Raw genomic sequence first — 17415 nt, forward strand, 5'->3', positions numbered from 1 at the left:
TTTGATGGCGTTACTCAGATGGGTTCGATAGAAATACAGCGTTCTACTATACCTCACAACGTGGGTTTTTATTTGGTTTATTTCCTGTGTGGTCCCGTATACAACATACGAGATACATACAAGAAAGCTTGCTTTTCCTTAATTCAAATGGGATGTGGTCAGCTCGGGTGTAATATTACCTTTGGCTTCATACAAACAATTTAAAAACAAACAAACAACAATGGCGACCAATACATTTAACCTAATTTTAAGCTCTGTGAATTTCAATAGGCTTCCTGGTCAATGTGCTGCCTGGTCACCGCCACTAGATGGAGCCCGCGCTGTGGGCGGTGTTACATGTGGGCCGAGTTAAACGTTATATCTCCGCCCAGATTGGGCCCCGCCTCGATCTGCGTACTGCTGTCAGGGGTACTGGTCGGAAGCAAGTCTGAAACGTCAAATATCTCCCTCTAGTGATGGTTGAACAAAGTCATTAAATTACTCCAACCCCTGTGATATTAAGAAGGACAACTAGAAAATCATTTTAATTTTATAGTCCTTCCATCCCCCCCACCCCCTCCCCCAAAAAAAGACCTCTGACCTTGACGTTTTATCACTTTGATGGCCTGTCACTTTCCATCCAGTGTGGTCTGGACGATTCATCAGATGCCAGGATCCAGGATGTTGGGGAGAGGGTCAGCTTCTTATTATAATTGGCAACTGCCCCTGATTAGTTTTGGTGGCATGTGAATGGTAGAATCATGAGCTCAGCGTCTTCATCAAATCACCGTGGCAACGGCCATCACTGCGTGCCACCATCCGTGTTTGGACTGAGAGACTTTGGAGCAGCTGTTTGTTTCCCTGACGCCTCACAGAAAGAAACACAACACGCCAGTAGGTTTGTATTTATAGCAACAATAGGGACATCTATTGTAATCTGAGCTGAACGAGCTGTAATGATAATATTTATCAGTATTATGTAAAGATGAATGCAGCTTTGATGTTATGTCATGTTGCCACTATGATGTTGAGATGTTGGAAAAAAAAATGTTTGTGTGTGTGTGTGTGTCTGTGTGTGTCTGTGTGTGTGTGTGTGTGCCTGTGTTCACCGGTTTTATAAAGATCATTACAGTCTGCAACAGAAATAGAACAAAGCTGTGATGTGTCGGTATGTGCCAGCAGGCTGGAGGGACACCAACCAACTGGCTGCATTTAGACCGTGACACACACGCACGCACACACACATACGCACACAGGAATGCGGCTGGAAGTTTCTGGTGTCAGTGTGTGTGAATATAAGCGGCGGACAGACAGGTCAGGGGACCGACAGACAGAAGGAGAGACTCACGCAGACCACTTGCACCTTCAACTCCACCACCAGGATGTTGTGTCCCAGCGTCTTCCAGCCCACTCCCGTCACCATGAGGCCTTTCCTGGACCTACACTGGCCCGTCCGCAGCCTGTGGCCCGAGGTGCAGCCGCTCTTCTTCCACATGGAGCAGGAGATGATCCGCCACATCCAGGAGATGAGGCAGAGCATGGAGCACATGGAGAGGCTCCACCAGAGGATCTTCCAGGAGATCGACCACCCCACCAGCGTGACGGGGGGCTTCAAGCCCATCGCCTTCCAGCAACTGGGTGGGGACGGGAACAGCTTTGCCCTCAGCCTGGACACCCAGGTCTTCTCGCCTCAGGAGCTGTCCGTCAAGCAGGTGGGCAGGAAGCTGCGGGTGAGCGGGCGCACCGAGAAGAAGAAGGAGGACGACCATGGCTCGTTCTCCTACAGCTGCCAGGAGTTCAGGCAGGAGTTCAGCCTGCCAGAGGACATCGACTCCGAGGCTGTCACGTGCTCCCTGGTGGGGGGCCGTCTGCAGATCCAGGCCCCCCGGGAAAGAGCAGCACAGGACGGAAAGGAGAGGGTGATACCCATCAGCCTGCCCTCAGCCCCTGCCGTCAGTGCTGCTCCTGCCCAGCCAGCAGAGGTCACTGCCGTCACCGAGAAGGCTGTAGGGGAGAATCAATGATGGAGAAACAGCGGATGGTCCATCATCATCATCATCATCATCAGGCTCTTCAGGCTCCATCAAGGCATTACAGCTAACATTAATATAGAATGACAAATGTTCCAAACTCTTTCTTTGTCATGTATAGTTTCAAACGTTTTATTTATTAGAACAAAAATGTAAATGTCCATTGTATTAATGTTTATCATATATCCTCCTTTAATAATAAAAAAAGAAGAAGTTTATTTTACATTGTGACATTTTATTTCTTTTTTTAATTATAATCTGTTCCTTAATAGCCATATTATTCATAAATTGGTGGTTGCTATTTTCCCATATAATAGATCCACCTGCAGAGGATTACAGTTAAACAAGAGATACTTGTACCCACCAAGACTTTAATTCTAAGCTCTTTCTGGGCACCTTGCGTGACGGACGGAAACATCCCGCAGACCAAATCCAACGTCACAAGCAATTGACATGTCCACTGATGAGATGCATTATGAAGGTGTAAATAAGAGACTCGGGACACTTTTTTTTTTTTTTTTTTTGCTTTCTTGTAAAATAATTCTCGATAAACTTGATTTATTGACAAACTGCTTTTCAAATTACCATGTGGTCATTGCTCTTTGTTTTTTTTTTTAATCACATACAATAAAAAACATTTCTAAAAGACTCGTCTGCAGCTCCACTTCTTGTTCCCGCTGTCTTGCTTGGAAATGTGAAGACAAAAGAATATAGGACTAAAAAAAAAAAAAAAAAAGAACAGCTACAGAACATTTCAATTTCCTCCATCAGTTTGTCTTTTTCATTTACACAATAATAAGAGAGGTTCCGTTTTCAGCGCCATGACGCTGTCAACACAAACTAACGATGAGGGGGAGGAGAGGTTGCTGGTTGGGGGGGACGACGGCGTATGAGTGTGTTGGAGGAGAGGCAAGAAAACGTCACACTCCATTTTCACGTATTTCCATAAATTCCTACTTTTAAGTCAACAACTCGCATATATCATGGAAAATTGTGAAAATTCAATTTCATCTTCACTAATTGACTGCTATCCTGGCCCGACATCAGAAAGAGGAGAGAGCGGGTGAGGTTATCTGACGCGGATGCTAATGTTAGCCCAACAGTCTGAGTCACGGCAAACTGAGGTGAATTTAAGGGTTGTGAAGAGACACACGGTGACATGTAGGATTCATTTATGTGCGACTGAGTTTCGGACGTTATTCAGCACCGAATGCACCAGGCGACTCTCGTCATCGCCAAGAGGGGGCGCTATCGTAAACGGTTTGGCAGACAGTTGCAACGCCAAGATATGTCAAATTAAGCAAACCATCTCCCCACTCACACATCAAACTGAGTCACAGCCAGCTGTTAAAAAAATAACTTGAAAATGTAAACAAATATAAATATAATGTTTAAACAACATCAGCACAAATTCTAATTACATAAATGCAACGTTAACACAACATTTAAACCAGCAGCGCTTTTAACACTGTAAATATCCACTGTCAAAATTTGAAATGGTCCATCACCCACCAACCTTCAACATTTTCTGCCGCTTTGAGCGATTTCCTTTCAACAAATGTTTTTGATCACCGATTGATTGTCTTCTTTGCTCAGATTATTTTTCTTCTGGCTGTTTACTTGATGAAATAAGTTGAGGGTCTGTTTTGTGTGGAGATGAACAGAAACAATTTTAACCTTGCAACGGATTATCAGTGACTGAGAATCACGGCTGCCTGAAAACTGATCAATTTGTCTGACCACAAAAAAAGATATTCCAAAGGAAAGAAAAAAAAAAAAAACTCTCAGAAAACATAAACAGTGCAAGTGACTTATTTCTCTGTGGCGCTTAGAGGATTTAAAACTGAGTTTTTCCCTAATGACACACTGCCACCACCTGGCGGCACTGTATAAAACCTGAATGTTAGGTAATACAGAACACAGAAGACTTGAGGTGCAAGGCCTCTAAAAATGAACGATCCAATAACACTTTTGAGTGGTTTCAGAGCATTAGTATCAGTGTGGAGTACAGGTCACATGACCACCAGGTGGCTCACACACAGACAGGATGAAGGGGGTGAGGGGTGGGGGCGGGGGGTAGCGGTACAAACACTTGGGTGAGCGACAGCGTCAGTGTCGACCTGCCATCAGCACGGCATGATGGGATGCCAGAAACGACCCGACCCCGGACACATGGACACACAGAGGGAGGTCGCGTGACTAACGTGTTTGTGTCACACTCTACAGCTACGTCCCAAATTTCAAATTCACAGTCTGCGTTCTTGGACGGCTGCACCTTCTGTTTGGCTCTGGGGACGTTTCAAGATGCTGCCGGACGTCTAGACGTCCTCTGAGGCTGCAGCCCATGAAGCTGGGACACAACAGCAACCCATACACAGGTGTGACACATGACCTCCGCCCTGGGCGTCGCTGTGTGACCACGTGAGCGCCGCAGTGCCGGCGGTGCCTCAAGGCCGAGCGCTGCACGGCGCCCCCATCAGGCAGGGGCGTGCTACAGATTCAGTTGCCGTGTGCTGGAAGACGCCTGGAAAACCGAGAAACGCCGGGGACGCCTGGAGCCTGGTGGCAGAGGAGGCAGAGCTCTGCACAAGTGCGCCATGCCACCCCAAAAAAAATTGCCGCCCGAGGCTCCGACAGATGCAGGAAGACAGGCGGAGCCTCTGGACGGAGACTGCGGCGGCGGCGGCTCCCTGGTTCCAGGCGCCACTGGGAATCTTACCGGCAGGTCGTCACATCATGACTGTCGGACATCAGCTTTACGCAGCTCAGTGGAAGAGAGGAGGTGCTGTTCCTGAGAGCTTCGCTGATTGGTGGAAAGGAGATGGAGGGAAAGGGGAGGTGTCAGGAGAGGGGGGGGGGGGTCGGTACCTTTTAAAATAAAACTCAATGAGAAAACTGGAACAGTTTAGCCTTCATTTACAAATGTGTCAGTTTTCCTCGATTAAGTTCAAGTCCAGTTCTGTACAGTCCCTCTCAAACACCGTCTGCTGCGCCGCCGCCTCGCGCTCCTCCGCCTCCTCCTCCCCTTCGTCGTCCTCGTCGTCGTCCTCGTGGCACTCCTCGTCGCTCTCGCTCAGCGGCCCGATGCTGGTGCGCCCCAGACACTCGGCCGGTGAGCAGGAGCCACGGAAGTCTCCCATGAAGGACTCCATGCCAACGCAGACGTCACCGCCGCAGACCAAGCGGCCACCACAGCGCTCCAGACACTGGGGGTCTATGCTGCGGGTCTGCAGAGGAGAAGAAAAGCACAAGTCTGACCCACAGATGCATGAGAAGAACCGTATACCAGAGATTTTTTTTTCCCAGGGGCCACTCGAAGTACTGCAGCCAAAAACCCCATATGGACCAAAAAGCATTTTCCCGTCTGACAGGAGGACTGCAGGCTAAAACACTGTTAATTATAAATATTTCTACTGTATATTTTTAAGCACTTTCATGGACTTTTAATCTTTCTAAAATTTATAAAGTCCAGAAAACCCCCAGAAAAGAGTCAAGGCGTCGTACGCGCGGTGTCTGGGCTCATTCTGATTGGCTGATACGCCCTGATGAATGCTCTATAATGTGGAAGTAACTCAGAAGCCATAAAACTTTTTCTGCGTATGTGCCGCGCGAGCAGCTCTATTGGAATGAATTGGATTCATGTTGGATTCAGGTGTGTGGTCGGACCACTATGGAACAAACAGGAAGTTAGAAAAAAATTGTCAGAAAAGAAAATTCTGTCTCGAAATATTGTGACAATAAACATCGCATTGAATACTGACGTTTGATTGGCCACAGAGAGCCTGCCTGCTGTCTGATAGGTTGAAGCCCTACCTGAGTCATCTTGGTAAAGTCCAGGACGGGCCGGGCGCAGGGTCGGTCGGGGTCGCGGCGTCTTTTCAGGCCAGGTTTCAGCAGAAGCAGGTCGCAGGGCTGCGAGTGGCAACGGGGAAGCTGCGGCGGCAGGCTGCGGCGCAGGGACGACGGCGTGCTGCAAGCGGAGGACGGCGAGGCGGGAACGGGACCGCCCCCCCGGGCGGCCGCGGTGGAGCAGCCCGGCGGAGGCATCGCCGCCTGGCTCGGCACGTGAGGCGGAGGCAGGAAGGTGGACGCCGCTGAGTCTCTGATGAGCACGGGGGAGAGGGAGAAGCGTCTCTGAGGAGGGGGAGGCGGGTGGAGGGGGGAGGGCGAGGAGGAGCAGGAGGAGGGGGAGGGGAAGAAGCAGCAACAGGCTCCTCCTCCTGCTGCTGCCTCACTGGGGTCCCAGGGGAAGCTCCAGGGCAGCGGCGAGTCCGGGGAGAGCGCCAGGCTGAAGAAGGTGGGGCTGGAGGAGGAGTGCAGTGAGGAGTTCAGGGAGGAGCTGGGAGCGCGGAGAGGACAGGCCCCGCCCCCTGACGCTCCCACCCCTATAGCCCCTCCTCCAGCCCCTCCACCGCCGCTGGCGCCCCCCGCAGTGGCGCCCCCGTGGCACTGCTGACGGCTGACGGGAGTCCAGACCCGTGAGGCGCTGGGCCGCCACGTGTAGCGGCAGCGCGACAGGTCCTCGGGCACCGACAGCGAGCGACAGTGGCGTTTCGGAGGAGGCGGCGGCGGTGGCGGCGGCCCGGGGCCAGGGGCAGCTGGCGGCGCTCCGGGGAGAGACAGCTCAGAGGCCGAGGTGCTGGGCGCCAGCGGCCGATGCTGCTGCGGCTGAGAGGGGGCGCTGTCCAGGGGGTCGCCCCCCTCCTGCAGGTGGGCATCTGGGGGCACGAGGGGCACGGGGCCGGGGGGGAAACTAGAGCTCAGTAACCCCCCCTGCAGGCCAGACTTGGGAGGGCAGAGCTGCCAGTAACTGCTCTCTGTTGAGCGGCGGCGGCGACACACACACACACACACGCACAAACACACAAACACACACACTTTAATGGAAGTTCTGTCTGACTGACAGGTGAGGAACAAAACAACGATCGTCTGGTCATTCAAAAACTCACCAGGCATCAAGCCATCTGGCGGCCAGCACTCTGCGAGGGTTTTGGGGTCCAGCAGGGACTAGGAGACACAGACAGGACGAGATTATATATTTTTTTTCATCCTTTTTTTTCCTGCACTGTTAACATCAGACCCGACCCGTGCCACAGAAGGTGGAGGCCGACGGCTAGCAGTAGGCGGGGCTTACCAAGTTGATGTCCCCCGGCTGAGTAGGGTCGCCTTCCAGAGTCTGCTTCCTCAGGTTCTCCACCAGCAGCGTAACCACAGCATGGTGGTGGCAGCAGGTGAGCGGCAGGAGGGCCGGAGGAGCTGGGGAGGTGGAGGGTACGGGGGGTGGGGGCGAACCCGGGGAGGAGATGGGGAGTGAAGGAGGAGGAGGTAGGAGGCGAGAGCCACGCCTGTTTGTGCGTCCGTCCGTCTGGTCCGTCGCAACGGGGGGAGGGGGCAGGGGTGTGGCTCCTCCTCCTCCGTAACACCTAGGGCCAGGTAGCCCCGGCCGCTATCACAAGGACATTGTCAATCGGCCGTTGCTCACGGCAACGCACCTGGAGAGGGGACGAACACACAGGAAAGAACAGAATTTAAAATTTAAACAACTGCAAACAAAAAACATCCACATTCACTGAGCTTCTTCTGCAAGCTTTTAGTGATTATCAGTGTTTATCAGCTAGTACACAGGATGGCGATGATGTCATCACAGGACCTGCTGAAACTGACATGCGTGTATTGTTGCTTTGTGACAGCTGTCAGCAAAAAAGGCTTTTTGAGTGCATAGAACTTTGCGTGTAGGTGTCTGATCCAACAGATTTCAACATCATCATGTTTTCAGGTAACACTTTGTTTATAAAGCTTACCATCCCATCCACAGATTTGATTAATTTCAAAAATTCAACCAACTCTTTATGATGAAAATGTAGCTTTGCAGTGAAGCACCATTAAAGGTGACATCCCTACATCTCAAACGTTTTGAAATGAAAATGATGTTATTATTATAGAGTCCTCATCGGATACTTGTGTTTTCAGCTCCAGAGGATGCTGAAGAACACCTGGGCTCTGACTGCGGACAGTCAGGGGCTCCCGCCGGTCCAGGTGGAGCAAGGGGTCTGGGCTCACGGTGGCCCCTGGCTGTGGCTTCTCATACAAACACGTGCTGTGTCAGGGTCAATAATGGCTCTAGTGTTCGGCGATGACAGGCTGTCCCTGGCAGCGCAGGCCGCAGCGCAGCCTGAGTGCTGCTGAGGCCGTGGAGCATCTCTCTGCCGCTGTTAGCTCGCGGCTAACACACCCCATTGTTTTCCATCTGTGATGCTAACACATGTGTATCAAAACATTCCCCTCCAGAGGAGAGTACGTGTACGAGTGTCAAAGTGGAATTTAATAAATACGTGTGGTAGTGACACTATAATAAAAACACAGAGACTCCTGGTTTCCGGGTCAGCAGTCCTTCACATCACCGAGCTAACGCCGCCGTGCAGCAGCATCACCTGAACCGTTAGCTTGCTTAAGAAAATAACAATATGTCATCTTGCTGTTTTTCAAGGTCGGCACAATAAATTCTGCCATTTTGCTGTTATAACGTGGGATGCCAGTGGGGATGAAAGAAGCGTCCTGCGCCACCTCGGTGCTCCGGCAGCTGCTGACGGCTGACGCGGAGCAGCGCTGGCCGCCTGCCTGCCTGCATCCAGGGGCAGCAGCGAGCTACCATTGACCTGCCCCGCGTTAGCCAGCTAGCAGCGTTAGCCGCCGCGCTGCTGCCTCCACAAACAAACCCTTTAAAAGATGAGAGAGCGCGATGCTACGCGTGTTGCCGCCACCAACCGCCAGCACCCCCCATATCCCGCTTTCTCTCTCTCTCTCTCTCTCTCTCTCTCTCTCTCTCTCTCTCTCTCACACACACACACACACACACACACACACACACACACACACACACACACACACACACACACACACACACACACACACACACACACACACGGTTCGTCAGGTGTGTTATTTTGAAACCAACCCGAACGTCTACTCCGTTCATGTAACCTGATCATCATCACCAACGTTCAGGCAGTGATGGTGCTGGTGAGCGGCCGGCCTGCGGCTCGGTGAGCGGCGTGAGCAGGAGAAAAAAACACTCTCTTTCTCACACACACACACACACACACACACACACACACACACACACACACACACACACACACACACACGGAGGGATGCTGCGGGACGATGAGCCCTGACTTAGCTAGCTACCTCACAACGCGTACGGTCACCGTACTGACCGGCTGCAACGCCTACCTGCTGGGAGAGCAGCTCCGGCTGACCGGCTGTCGAGGCTCCGGTTGAGGCAGCAGCGGCTCGGCGATGACCCAGTGGGTTTACAGGAGAGCGGAACGCACCTCTCCGCTCGCCGCCGCCGTCAGCGCTGAAACACACCACAATCAATGAAAGGCTGGGTGAAGTGCACCGAGCGGCCGCTGCAGGCTGTGGGACAGACGCACCGACGGTCCGCGTCCACTTGTCCGCTAATTATCAAAACATGATCCCAACGAGCGATGCGCACACGCCCGTGAGCGACGGGCATTCATAAATAACATTTACGGCGGCCAGGCAGGAGGAGGGGCGGTGTTACACCTCCGTTTCGTCCGCCCCGTCAGCACCTGCCGCCCGGGTTTAGTATCACCCAAATACCGACCGAACCGGCGAAGGAACGCCAGCACCGAGAGAGAAAACACCGGAGTAAATTACGATTACGAAATATATATAGATGGGTTTAAAAAATAATAATAAAAACCTTCCAAAATAATCCCCGACATCCCGCTCGAGGATCATGGGAGATGTAGTTGAGAGACGCGCAGTCTCATTGCAGCTTGTTTACAGCAGCGTATCTGCTCTCATGCCACAGGCGGACACACATACACACACAGAAAGAGAGCGCGAGAGCGAGCGAGAGCATTCCTACAACCTCAAATGCACTTTAGTCTGCTGATGCTGGGAGGAGACCGGGTTCATTTATAGCACAACCAATAACCTGAACCAAAATAAAATAGGAGTTTTTCTTTTTCGTTCAAAAGGCAAAATCTTGCTAGCCCCATTCCCAACCATCTTCAGACCTCTCACGGCAATTTAAAACAGGCTCAAGTCCATTTTGTTTAAAAAAAAAGAACCGCATGGTCTACAACACATAAGAGAAGTCGTTTTGATTTTAGAACACTTTTTATTTACATTATCTTTATTAATCACAACTTTCATCATGCTCTTTATTCAAGCAGCACAAAATAAATGTAGGAACACAAATAAAAAAGAAACAGACAACACAAAGCAAACAGCGTTTCCTCCTCCTGCACGCACACTTTGTCTTTGAGAAAAAACCAGGAGGTGCAGACGGAGAGCTGGGTCCAGCCGGCAGACAGCAGAGCATCAAGGTGACAGAAGGTGATGACACAACGTGGGGGAAAAATATAATTATAATAATTCATGTGACAGGACAACTAGCAGCTTCCCCCGACAGTGAGACAGGTGACAGGAAGTGACGCAGGCAATTGCAGAGAAGTGCAAATTATATCAACATGTTGGAAGCCTCATGTTCTACTGTCCGCTAAAATCTTAACACATCAGAGGCTGAGGTAGACGAGAGACAGTCCTCCAACCTCTAGGGGGCCACGTAGCTCTGGCCAACCACATCCCTACTGTCAGTAACGATCTTAAAAATACCAAAACACAGGTACACAAGCACACATCCATGCACACGCACACACACACATACACACACAGAGTCAAGTATTTCCATCCCAGCAACACTGAAGTCAGTACGGGTTCCACAGAAGCTGCTCCGAAAACACTGGAACCTGCTGGTCATCAGGAGCCACATCTACAGAAACAGACCACAGCAAAGTCACTCCAAGCAGTTCCACTGTGGAAACAATGTTTGAACGACCCCCAACCTCACCTTCAGCATCACCAGCCTCGAGAAGGAGGCGGAGCCAGTCAGTTATGTCCTCGTTGTTGGTGAGGGGGCTCCTGGAGAAGCAGCCGAGTCCAGGAGGAGGGCGCAAAGGCCGGTGGCTCACATCGGCCTCCTGTTGAATCACAACAAGATGAAGTCAGATCAAGCCCAGTACAGAACCATAGAATAAGTTTACAGTGCAACACCAAGTGGGCGCAGTTACAGGGGAGACGGGGCTGCTCCAGGGCCCAGGTAGCTCCAGCGATGTGGCAACTGACAGAGGAGACACGGAGGAGGATTTGGAGGTGGCAGGAGCCTCCTTCTCTCTCTGCTCGTCCGCTCCGCCGTCACACAGTTCAGAGGTCATCTTGGCCAGCTGGCTTTGCCTTTAAAACAAAAAAAAAACAAAAAAAAACAACTTTTGAGCACACTGTCGGACGTGGATCATTGGCTGAGCCACGGCTACACTCACAGCTGCTCCACTGGGTCCAGCGCGTCTGCATCTGGCAGGCTGTCGGTTGGAGGATCCCACATGTGCAGCGTCCGCCTCCACAATCGCACCTGCATGTCCCAGGAGCGTCGGCTGTACTTCCTGTACTTGTTGGGTGTGGAGGGGTGGAGCTTAGGATCCCTCAGGTGTCTGAGGAGGGTAGAACCAGGAAGAAACATTCGATTAAATCACTTGTGGTGTGTGTGTGTGTGTGTGTGTGAGTGCGCATGAGTGTGTGTGTGCGTGCGTGCGTCTCACTTGGGGACTTGCAGCAGGTAGTTCTGGTAGCCACTGGTGTTCTTGCCATACTGAATCTGTTTCTGTCGTCTCTTCAAAACCGCAGTGTTGGTCTCGGTGTTGGCCGGGTCGGGGAGACGGGGGTAGAAGCGACTGAAATGGGGTCTGTGGGTGGCAGCTTGTTTTTAGAGCAGGTCAGAAATTGCTCACTTTTAAGTAGAAAAAAGTAAAAAATATATATTTTTTTTTAAATTGGAAAAATGTTCCCCCTCTATTTTATAGGTGATTTTTTTTTTATTATAAATCTCAAAATGTCTGTGATCCACTGATGGCCAGCAGGAGGTTCACAATGCTATGACAAATAATTGAATCAAGTAAAAAAAGAGAAATTCCAAGGTCCTTGGACAATAGGAGCATCATCATCTCCCTCGATCCAGCACACTGACAGGGATATGGTGCTGCTGCTGCTGCTGCTGCTGCTGCTCATGTTCTATTCTAATCGTATGAAACAACAACTCAAGCTGACCTCTTACTGTCCATTTCATCCGTTCCCACAGCCACACTGCTGGTGGACACCTTGAGGATGCAGCGCTCCAGGATGGACGGCCTACACAGCACAGCAGCCGAACAAAATATATATATATATATTTCTTTTTTAAAAGAGCCCAGAATTAAAAATGGCATAGCAATAAAGTGAAGTGGAGGCATGTTGTATGAAGATTTTTCTACCTGCGAGGTTTGTTCCCTGCAGCTCGTTCTCGTCCTCGCAGACCGCCAGCAGGTGGAGACGGGACAGGAGAGGCATTACTGAGGAGGAGAGACATTCAGAAGAGGGAGCCTGAAGTCAAACTGAGGTTGAAGGGATACCCCAAAGGAAGTGGAATAAAGATAACATGCTCGTCGTTCTTTACGGTGAGTGCTTGATTAGAAATGTAGCCATCTGCAGGTGCGTTCTCACCTGACCAGGCTGTCATACACGGAGCTGCAGCCTGGCAGGAGCCACGGTTCCGGGGCTGGGCACCCGGAGGCGGCAGTCAGCAGTGGGTCAGAGAGGCCGTTCCACACTGCGGCCGACCAACCCTTCACACACACACATGACCAGGGACTGAAACAGAGACTGACACACACACACACATTAGTAATATTGCAGTTACTGTTCCAAGAAGAATTGAATAATTAGCTTAAATAAGAGTTCAACAGCTTATTGAAAGAGTTTTACCAGCAAAACTGTTTGCTCCATAGAATGGCAGCATAGTATGGAATCACAGGAGTGCCAAAATTAAAAATGAATAAATGTAGAAATAGAAGGACAAGGGTTTATTTAGTCATTGCTTTTTCCCTTTTGGCATTGTAAAACACAAATTGAAAAAACAATGATAATTTTTTGCCTTTGCCTTTTCTTTTGGCCTTTTTCTTTTGCCTTTACCGAATGGACTAGATTGTCAATCAACTGCCGTTGGGCGGGGTTTTCAGACCAGGATTAGTAGTCAATACCTGATTGTTCCGAGCTTGGCCGAAAGAAAGTGACATTAACTCAGCGACAAAAGGAAGTACACACTAAATGTGTTTTTGACCATCCGAGCTATTGTTAAAAGTCGTTGCTGAACACCTCCCCTCAATTCCTCCACTCCAATTAATCCATTTTTATCTTTCCGCCTTTTGCCAGTCAAAATATATGTAGTGTACTTCCTTCTGACGCTTAGTTTATGTCACTTTCCTTCAGCCAAGCTCGGAACGATCAGGTATTGACTACTAATCATGGTCTGAAAAACGCCCAACGGCATTTGATTGACAACTCAGTCCATTTGGTAAAAGCAAAGGCAAAAGGACTTTGCTTTTGTCTTTGCCTTTTCCATTTGCAAAAGGAAAAGACAAAAGAAAAGGGCCAAAAGAAAAGGAAAAGGCAAAAACTGTTGTCTTTGCAGTTTCCATTTGTGTTACAATGCCAAAAAGGGAAAAGTAATGACAAAATAAACCCTTGTACTTCTTTTTCTACAGTTATTTATTTTCAATTTTGGCACTCCTGTGATCCCATACATAGGAGTAACTTGGGGAAAAAAAGTTACATGGGATTTTAAAAGACAGGCTTAAAAACAGGTTCACCTCAATTCAAATCAACAATGCCATTTCAAAACTCAATTAGCATTTATAAAAAAAAAAAACAAAAAAAACAAAAAAAAACTTATTTATTTAAAGGAAGTCATATTCCGTTTTAAGTGGCACTTTTACTGAAGCAGGCGGCAGGTGAGTTGTGCAGTTTTAATGTGCTGCGTCCGGTTCCAGCTCAAACAAATAAAATAATATAAGAAATTAAAATACTAACAAACCTAGCCCCTGCTGAATTTCCACTGCATGGTTCTAATGTTGAAGTGGAAACATCTCATCAGATCCTATTATGAGAAATGTTTCCTCGGGGTTTAACAGCAGGCCCAATGGCAGGTGATTTCAGGCGGACTAAGTGATTATTAGCCGGTGTAAAATTGTGTTCCGGGTAAAGCAGTCAGCCGGGACCCGGCGGATGGTCATTACCTGGAGGACAGCAGCGGGCTCTGGGCTGCAGCTTCCACTCCGCTCGTTGACATTGTTAGTGCAGTTTTGGGTATGGCGCCTTCTCTTCAGATGGACAGACGCCATTGCTACACTTTCCCAGCTTTTTAATGAGTCGCACCTGAGAAGGGGTGGGGCCTGCCCGCCTCGTCATTTAAATAAATCAAACGAATTAACATTGGCGAGTGCGGCGAAACACCAAAGAGAGTCGCGCCAATTGTGAAAGTACCGGAACACAACATGAATAATCATTTTAGACTGAAATGCATTTTTTTTTTTTTTAAAGATGAAATTATTTATGATGTGGTCTTTATTTTTGCCTCGTCCATGATTAGTGTCTTTTAATGCTCTTACCGTAGAAGACGTAAATGTAGAGCTGTTAATGTTTCTGTATTTAAAAACAACCCCCCCAAAAAATAATTTTATAGCAGTTATTTTTCGTGTATTCCAACATTTAATTATTTGTCAAAATAATATTTTGCCTACCACTGAAACCGCGGAAGAGCTCCAGCCTGAGGGAGGCAGTATTGACCTCGTCTCGCTGGACATTATCAAAGAAGAAGACAACAACGTAAACAAGATGGCGTCAGGCAGCGGGGTGAGTTCGCGATCTGAGTTTGTTTTTGTGTCAAAACCTGCAGTTTGTTGCTCGTTTGTCATCATTACCGTTTTCGTAGAAGTGAATGTTTTGTCCAGGAGGCAAAAGAGGGATCTAAACTTCATGCCATGGACTGGCTGGTGATTTATCTGCATTAGCTACCAGCTAACGGTGGCTAATAGCTCTATGCGAGACCATGTACTGCAAACCATCCAGTTTCGGTGCAAAACACACTTTCATCCTCATCGCCGCGACTGAAAAAACACCGCATGTGTTTTTGGTTTGAAGTTGTCCATGCTACTTTTGTTAAACTCAGTGTTCCTGCCAATTACTAACCAGTGCCTGACTAGCACCAGCTAACGGCATTCTTCCTGTTTGGTTTCCTCCGATTAAAAGTGTTCCAGTGGCATAAAAAAATTGATATCTGTACGATACCTATAAAATTAACATAATGTGCTTCCTGAAATACACTGCTTTGAAAATTATATATACAGTTAAAAAAAAAAAAATCATACATAATGGTTAACAGTTTTTTTTTTAAAAAAAAATATTAGCTGTAAAGAAAATAAAATAAAAAAATGTAACAAAAAAACCCAATCTTTTCTCTCTTACAGTCCAGTAAAAACGACTTCCGCAGGAAGTGGGACAAAGATGAATTTGAGAACCTTGCTCAGAAACGGTTGGCAGAGGAGCGAGACCGGGAGAGGAGAGATGGTGAGTTGTGGTTCTTCCTGTGAGCCCTTATTATTGATTGAAGCTGAATTGTTTATTTGCTAAAGTTCTTGATCACTGTCCTTAGATGATCAGCTAACTGACTGATTGATGTTTTCTCTTGTAGGGAAAACATTGCCACCCGTCAAGAGGGACCTCCTCCGGCACAGAGACTATAAAGTGGACCTCGAGTCCAAACTGGGGAAGACGATTGTTATCACCAAGACCACCCCTCAGGCCGAGATGGGGGGGTGAGAGTCTCAGCTGTTCCTATTCTCCTACGTTTCTCCAATTCAAGTGTTACTGCAACTTGTAGCATCAAATGCAAAACAGTCAGACAATGTGATCATTAAACGGATCACCTAGTGACAGAGACACAAAACATTTATGTTTGTCTGTGCCTGTTGTGGATCTACTCCTGTACCCTGATTGGCTGTCCTTTCATTTGTCCCCTCAGTTATTATTGTAATGTCTGTGACTGTGTCGTCAAGGACTCCATCAATTTCCTGGATCACATCAATGGCAAGAAACGTGAGTTAACCGGCACAAAAGTCGTGCAAGCACCAAGTCAACGTTGTGGTGTAACTGTGTGCATGTGCGCGTTTGTGCCTGAGCAGACCAGAGGAATCTCGGGATGTCGATGCGAGTCGAGCGCTCGTCTCTGGATCAAGTAAAGAAGCGCTTTGAGGCGAACAAGAAGAAGCTGGAGGAGAAGCAGAAGGAGTACGACTTTGAGGAACGCATGAAGGAGCTGCGCGAGGAGGTGAGCAGCATCTTATTGGACCGGACATTGTCTAAGGGGCTGAACTCTAAGTGCGACGACTCTCTGATGTTTTGGCCAAGGTGTGGCAGTGTCTCTTGATATCGGTACTGCTGCTTCATCTGATGTGATTCCTTGTTTTCAGGAGGAGAAGGCGAAGGCCTACAAGAAGGAGAAACAGAAGGAGAGGAAGCGGCGAGCGGAAGACGACATTGACTTGGAGGAAGACGACGAGATGGCGGCAGTGATGGGATTCTCTGGCTTTGGCTCGTCGAAGAAGGGCCACTGAGGCTGCTCACACGGCCGAACTGTGAACTGATCTTGACTCAGCTGGTTCTTCGGACCAGCCGGAGGCACAAACACAGGAAGGACGACTGTGCAGCCGCAGTGCTCATCCACAAACTGACTCTTGTTTTTGTAGTGTCGTTGTCTCTCTGGTGAGACGTAAAGTCCTTCCCATGGGTTTTATTATCTTTTTTTTTTTTGTTAATAAGTTTCCTGTCTGAAATGAAAATGAGACATTTTATGTGTGTCGGTCTGCCGAAGACACATTATTTGACCCTAGGCAGAAACTATTTATAGCATCAGAATTGTTGGAAATGAAAGATGAGAATTTTCACTGGTGGTTAAAATCCCATGTTCATTTGTTTGGGCAGTTATAGAGAAGCAACTGGAGTTCAGAAGAACGTCTGTATGAGGAGATATTATTGCAATAAACATTTTTTTTTCTTTTTAACTGGTTTTTGTGTTTTTTAACTGTGAAAATCTGCAAGATGTTGAGAAAACGCAGCAGCTGCTGCAAGTCTTCTGTCCCTCAAACTATAGAAACGGCCTGAATTCAACTTTAAACTTCTCTTTGTGGTTTGATTTCTGGATTTCCTGCAGTTTGAACAGAAGAGGGAAGACGATCACTCTAAGAGATTTTTTGTACACTTTTGAACACAAAATAAAGATCAGAAACAACAAAACCAGCTAATGTGTGGTGTGAAATGGACATTAGCGAGAATGTTTGTTGCTGTTGTTGCAGCAACAAGAGTTGCACCAGCAGGAAAACATGATGTTTCTTTCCTTTGCATGGTGACTGGACAGAGCTGTGCAGATGTTGCGCAGGCAGTACTGGTATGACGTCACCTTTAAGCTTGTGCTCTTCTTCACAGAAACTAAAAGACATTGCAACAGCGC

General features: G+C 48.5%; 4 protein-coding genes across 5 annotated transcripts; 2 read left to right on the top strand and 2 right to left on the bottom strand.

The window, feature by feature from the left end:
* The first annotated feature begins 804 nt into the window (after nt 1–804).
* On the top strand, nt 805–2146 carry hspb9l (heat shock protein, alpha-crystallin-related, b9-like). Of its 2 annotated transcripts, none has more exons than XM_076022360.1 (2): nt 805–877; nt 1361–2146. In XM_076022360.1, exon 2 carries the CDS (start codon nt 1362–1364, stop codon nt 2001–2003), a length of 642 nt encoding a protein of 213 aa, XP_075878475.1. In that variant the 5' UTR covers nt 805–877; nt 1361; the 3' UTR covers nt 2004–2146. The 2 variants fall into 2 exon arrangements, with proteins under 2 accessions (XP_075878475.1, XP_075878476.1); XM_076022361.1 differs by having other exon boundaries at nt 813–873.
* Nucleotides 2147–2481: 335 nt separating this feature from the next.
* fam53c (family with sequence similarity 53 member C) lies at nt 2482–7219 on the bottom strand. The gene is made up of 4 exons (XM_076022359.1): nt 7144–7219; nt 6959–7016; nt 5823–6826; nt 2482–5236 (listed from the first exon to the last, which is right to left on the bottom strand). The coding sequence occupies exons 2-4, from the start codon at nt 6963–6965 to the stop codon at nt 4937–4939; spliced, it is 1311 nt and encodes a 436-aa protein (XP_075878474.1). The 5' UTR covers nt 6966–7016; nt 7144–7219; the 3' UTR covers nt 2482–4936.
* Nucleotides 7220–10141: 2922 nt separating this feature from the next.
* On the bottom strand, nt 10142–14301 carry slbp2 (stem-loop binding protein 2). The gene is made up of 9 exons (XM_076022362.1): nt 14147–14301; nt 12576–12734; nt 12347–12424; nt 12144–12224; nt 11639–11782; nt 11363–11530; nt 11114–11276; nt 10894–11023; nt 10142–10815 (listed from the first exon to the last, which is right to left on the bottom strand). Exons 1-9 carry the CDS (start codon nt 14197–14199, stop codon nt 10751–10753), a joined length of 1041 nt encoding a protein of 346 aa, XP_075878477.1. The 5' UTR covers nt 14200–14301; the 3' UTR covers nt 10142–10750.
* A 334-nt stretch (nt 14302–14635) lies between these two features.
* Nucleotides 14636–16969, top strand: zmat2 (zinc finger, matrin-type 2). The gene is made up of 6 exons (XM_076022363.1): nt 14636–14762; nt 15377–15476; nt 15601–15724; nt 15931–16004; nt 16091–16236; nt 16379–16969. The coding sequence occupies exons 1-6, from the start codon at nt 14745–14747 to the stop codon at nt 16520–16522; spliced, it is 606 nt and encodes a 201-aa protein (XP_075878478.1). The 5' UTR covers nt 14636–14744; the 3' UTR covers nt 16523–16969.
* The last annotated feature ends 446 nt before the right edge of the window (nt 16970–17415 follow it).

Source organism: Nelusetta ayraudi, unplaced genomic scaffold (genome assembly GCF_046127955.1).
Source record: "Nelusetta ayraudi isolate G7.1 ecotype Tasmania unplaced genomic scaffold, CSIRO-AGI_Nayr_v1 ptg000011l, whole genome shotgun sequence".
Taxonomy (NCBI): Eukaryota; Metazoa; Chordata; class Actinopteri; order Tetraodontiformes; family Monacanthidae; genus Nelusetta; species Nelusetta ayraudi.

Coding starts and splice junctions, on each gene's coding strand:
- fam53c (XM_076022359.1), bottom strand. Junction 5,237..5,822: donor ACTTTACCAAGATGACTCAG/GTAGGGCTTCAA, acceptor TCTCCTCTGCAG/ACCCGCAGCATAGACCCCCA.
- hspb9l (XM_076022360.1), top strand. CDS start 1,362: ATGTTGTGTCCCAGCGTCTTCCAGCCCACTCCCGTCACCATGAGGCCT.
- slbp2 (XM_076022362.1), bottom strand. CDS start 14,199: ATGTCAACGAGCGGAGTGGAAGCTGCAGCCCAGAGCCCGCTGCTGTCC. Junction 12,735..14,146: donor AGCCCGCTGCTGTCCTCCAG/GTAATGACCATC, acceptor TGTGTGTGTCAG/TCTCTGTTTCAGTCCCTGGT. Junction 11,277..11,362: donor CTGGACCCAGTGGAGCAGCT/GTGAGTGTAGCC, acceptor TTTGTTTTAAAG/GCAAAGCCAGCTGGCCAAGA.
- zmat2 (XM_076022363.1), top strand. Junction 16,005..16,090: donor TCACATCAATGGCAAGAAAC/GTGAGTTAACCG, acceptor GTGCCTGAGCAG/ACCAGAGGAATCTCGGGATG. Junction 16,237..16,378: donor TGAAGGAGCTGCGCGAGGAG/GTGAGCAGCATC, acceptor CCTTGTTTTCAG/GAGGAGAAGGCGAAGGCCTA.